The 3,602-nt window shown below is 39.0% G+C and overlaps 1 protein-coding gene across 1 annotated transcript in view; it reads right to left on the reverse strand.

Moving 5' to 3' along the window:
- Window positions 1–3,602, reverse strand: part of mllt10 (MLLT10 histone lysine methyltransferase DOT1L cofactor) — a 49,087-nt gene that overhangs the window by 5,587 nt on the left and 39,898 nt on the right. The window contains 1 exon segment of the mRNA XM_035656688.1: window positions 1,146–1,224. Coding sequence (XP_035512581.1) covers window positions 1,146–1,224 — 79 coding nt within the window.

Below are 3,602 nucleotides of genomic sequence, written 5' to 3' on the forward strand. Positions count from 1 at the left end.
AGAGAGAAAGAGAGAGAGAGCATGGATAGAAAAGGAGAGATAGAGAGGTCAATGGGGAGATTAACGACCCAACATAAACGTCAGACAAACATAGACACTGCTGGCTATAAAACTACATCAATTTGTTGTTACAGTGGCCTCTAATGAAAAGGGGCCAGGCTTTCTGTCTGTGTGTGTGAGAGAGAGGGAGAAAGAGGGGAAGAAAGAGGACATGCAAGAGTGAGGGAGACAGAAAGAGGGAAGTGGACTGTCTTGATGCGATAAATCTTGGTGTGTGTGCTAAGACAATCTGTTGAGTGTGGAAGAGGGGAAATGAGGGACGGCAGGAGAGAGTAGAAGGGACGGAGAGGTGCTAAATGTGAGGAAAAGTGGGAAAAAAAGACACTAATGGCAAGATTTTTCCAATTTTGACTCACACCGCAAACGTAAATACACCGATTTTAAGTGTCAATATCACAAAATTATCAAAATAATGTTTAAAATGTATGACCTATTTTTATATTAATACATTAATCCAACTACAACATCCTCAAGGTAATTACAATGACCTAAAAAGTGCTACTAACATTCCCCCTGTCACCGTTTCTATGACAATATTTTCTTTTAAAATTAAATGCCAACACAAATCACATCCCATAAATGCAACATAATATAGGTGGAGTGTAAAAAATAAATATCCAAAATAATAAGAATTGTGACTGACCTCATCAAGTGAAATTATCCAACCCACAAAGAAGTAGAATCAAACAAAAATGGATTTGTACCATCAATATTCCCATCCTGAAAGATCCATACAAATGTTCCCAAATGAAGCAGATGTCGAAAATCATCAGACTGTCCTTCCATGTGTGATTAAACTAAGGGGGAAAAAAATCTAACTGGAGTTGAAGGATGGTTACCACCTTCAAAAACACAAGTTATCGTTGGCTGAGTGAGCGAGAATTGCCTGTAGGGGTAAGAGCGAAAGGGAGAGTGTGCATGTGTGTGTGTAAGGAGTGAGAGGAAGAGAGAGGAGATGAGGGGCCAGCAGAGAGAAAAACAGAGAGGGGGATGGGTGAAGGAGGGCGGTGGAGGGGGGGCAGTGAGGAATGTAAATGGGGTGGGAATCTGAGTGTGTGTGTGTGTGTGTGTGTGTGTACACTCACCGCGGGGTGGTCTTGGGAGAAGCTCTTATGGAGAAGCCCTGAGCTCCGACGCCGCTGCTGCCGTCTCCCACCTCCTGATCTACACACACACACACACACAAAAAAATCAATTGTACATCTAAGACCAAGTCCGCACTTAGCCGGCTGAAGTTGAAAACGCTTTATGTGTGAAAACAACGCGCATCCACAGCAGCATTTTCAGCCCATTTTTGTGAAGATCTCTTGCTCATAAACAGGAAAACAGCTAAATCTCTTCTTCGTTCTATTTTGGTGGGCAAACAACAAAACTGTGCATCTCAGCCAACATCTGGTAAGGGGTGAGACAAACAGTCTGGTTATTGCTGAGTCTGTACTGGTTAAACCACTGCTCTGTACCTTCCTACTCTCTGGGATCACCTATACTGTGTTTTAATATCATGTTTTTATTGTTCTCATATTTACGCTACATATTTCTCAAAAACATGGCTAAATACAATAGATTGTCGATAGCACTACTAGTCCCGAACCCCTCAAATGTCTATTTGGATTTCTTTTATTGGAGTTCAAGCCTAATTAACATAAAATAACAAGTCATTTCGCTATGTATGATCACTTTTACTGTACTTTTATTTGGCAAACGAGAGGAATATATATATATTTGTTCATGTAGGATTTATAAAGGATAAAATTGGTTGATTTGGCAGTAAATCGTATTATTAGTTTTACACAGCAGACCCTAAACAAGGAGAAAGTAAAGACAATGTCACACTAACACAAGGGTTAACTTTAAAGCTGCAGTAGATAACGTTTATAAAAAATAACTTTTCGTCATAGTTGCTGAAAATTTCACTATATCCTGACAGTAGTACATGAGACACAAGGCAGAGGACTTTTCCTAGTGCTCCCTGGCATATTAAAGAATCCACTGTGTGTGAAGATAAAACAACCAATCAGTCCCAAGAAAGACAGTTAATTGTTTAGTCTCACTCCCAAGTCATCAAATATCAAGGCTTTTGGTCCCTGGGAATGAGACTGAAAAACCAACCGTCTTTCTCATGTCTTATATACAACTGTCAGTATATAGTGAAAGGTTCAGCAAATATGACGAGATTTATTTTCATAAAAGTGACCTACTGCAGCTTTAATGTCACTCAGCTTATACCCAGGCTTACAGTACATTATTTTCCAAAAGCTCAGTTGTCCTCCACACTAAAATACATTGCTATTGTTCTCAAAATGTATCCACTCTGCAGTTTGTTTTTTAAAAGCTCAGTTTTTGGGTGAGAATAAAAAATAAATTACACCGACAGAGTGCCAAAACAATGAGAAAATGCACATTTTCCTATTTAGTCGGCGTAGTGCAGACGACATATTGTAATACTTGTGGATCTGCAGCCTATGAAACTTTGTCTTTCTTCCTTTATATCTCTTTCATAAGCCTTCATTCAAACTGCATGTGCATTTGCCTCTTTTCCTCTACCTTCTGTGAGAGTCTCTACCTCCTCCCTCTGGGCCCCTGGCCAGACGCTTCTTTTCATTTTCCTCAGTAAGAGTAATGAATTACACATGCACACACATGCAAACGCACACTTTTGCATTTACACACTCACAGAAACTCCCCTCTACTTAAGACAGTCAATCCCAGCTTTTACCCCCATCAGGTCACCACTCTAGTCCCTCGCTCGCCTTCTTTTTCAAGTCCTTTTTCTCTCGTAACCCTTTCCGTCCTGGCACCTCCCTCCAGACACTCAAAAGCAAAGAGAAACGGCTGCTAAAGTAAACAGCCTACATGCAAACAAACACGCGCACACCTTGCGTGTTTGTGCTCACATGACCCTTACTAGTTCACAAACAGAGCTTCACGCTTGTGTAGCTGTACACACGTGCTATAGACAGACTAACGGTAAGAAAATATCACACAGGAATGTTCAGAAGGGCTGCGTAAAGTCATTTTTATTATCGATCAGAGATTAATCAATTTTATTGAAAATAAATCTGTTTTGGTAAATGATCAATAATTTTAGTCAATTTTCATAATTAATTCTCTGGTTGCAGCTTCTCAAANATGATCACTGATAACTGAATGTCTTCTGCTGCTTCTGTTGGACAGGTAATCAATTGATCAGGAAAGTAATTGGGAGATTAACAGATAATGATATTGGTATTAAAGATATTCAAGACATTAAAATACAATATGGAAAATGTTGACATTTGTGCTTGAAAAACGGCTAAATAAATCCAAACTCTAACATCAAATAATTGATTAGTATGCACAATTTTTGTATTCTCATACACATCTTAAAATTTTACTCCGTAAATTAAATATATTTCTAAAAAACATAAAAGGAAAAAGTGAAAAAAGTTTAACAGTTTGTTCCCGATGCTACCAAACTTTTGTTTCAGGAATTACACAAAGCTCACTTTTGTGTACACACAGAACCTGCCCTGTCTCTGTCTGTTGCACACACACACACACAC

The sequence above is a fragment of the Morone saxatilis genome, unplaced genomic scaffold (genome assembly GCF_004916995.1).
Source record: "Morone saxatilis isolate NCDOM2014 unplaced genomic scaffold, NCSU_SB_2.0 Contig0, whole genome shotgun sequence".
NCBI lineage: Eukaryota > Metazoa > Chordata > Actinopteri > Moronidae > Morone > Morone saxatilis.